The sequence below is a fragment of the Halyomorpha halys genome, unplaced genomic scaffold, assembly GCF_000696795.3.
Source record: "Halyomorpha halys isolate HHAL.00 unplaced genomic scaffold, Hhal_1.1 Scaffold1681.1, whole genome shotgun sequence".
NCBI classification, from domain to species: Eukaryota; Metazoa; Arthropoda; class Insecta; order Hemiptera; family Pentatomidae; genus Halyomorpha; species Halyomorpha halys.
This window is the reverse complement of record NW_027105769.1, coordinates 37,900-38,707: the sequence shown is the minus strand read 5'-3', so window position 1 is coordinate 38,707 and position 808 is coordinate 37,900. Positions and strand designations below refer to the sequence as shown.

At 36.6% G+C, this 808-nt stretch overlaps 1 protein-coding gene across 1 annotated transcript in view; it reads right to left on the bottom strand.

The window, feature by feature from the left end:
- Window positions 1-808, bottom strand: part of LOC106690367 (uncharacterized) — a gene marked incomplete at its 5' end in the record, with an annotated part of 9,439 nt that overhangs the window by 2,730 nt on the left and 5,901 nt on the right. Inside the window, 1 exon segment of the mRNA XM_014435780.3 lies at window positions 191-346. Within this exon segment, the coding sequence (XP_014291266.1) occupies window positions 191-346 (156 nt within the window).

Below are 808 nucleotides of genomic sequence, written 5' to 3'. Positions count from 1 at the left end.
TTCTCTAAAATAAATTAATAACTCAAATAAGTTATAACAAAAAATACAATTTTTACCATAAAATCCTGATATTTCAGCAGCAATATCACTGTTGGGAGAACTTTGAACTATTATTTTTTTATTTTCGGACCTGCTTGGATGAACAGACACATTAAAAATATACTGATAAGAACTAATTGTAAATAATTACCGGTAAAGGGCAGGATACCGGAGGATCGAACTGATTGAAGATGTATTGAAAATAGCTGTTATCAAAGTTGCATTGATCCCCCATCGGGAAGGTCATCATAAGTTCACAGTCATCCGTTGCCAGCTTAGTGGGGCATCTCTTTAAGTCCACGAAACTCTGTGAGAGATGGAATGATTAATGGGTAAAATAGGTTATTTTTCTAAAATGAATGTATATATACCTAAAAACTAAAAAATAAAAAAGGAATAAACAGTTTTTTTTTTAAAATTTTTAGGACCCCCTTTCTGGTCATTTTTAACATATGGAGTGGGAGGTGGGGAGGAGGTTATGATGGGAGAGGCAAGTTTTCATTTCGTGGGACTACAGTCATGAGGCAGTCGCTCAACTTCCTCAGCTACAAACGGCCTGAAATTGGACAAACATAAAATAATTAATTGGAACCCAAGTTTTTGGGGTTCGTAGCACAGGGCCTTACTAATGAGCTACCCACTCTTACTCTCTTAGTGTGTGTGTGTGTTTTTTTTGTTGATTTTTTTACGAGGGTCGGTGGAAATCTTCAAAAGACACGGATAGGCCCGTACCTATCCGTGTGTGGGATTTTTACCCACTAAAACCACC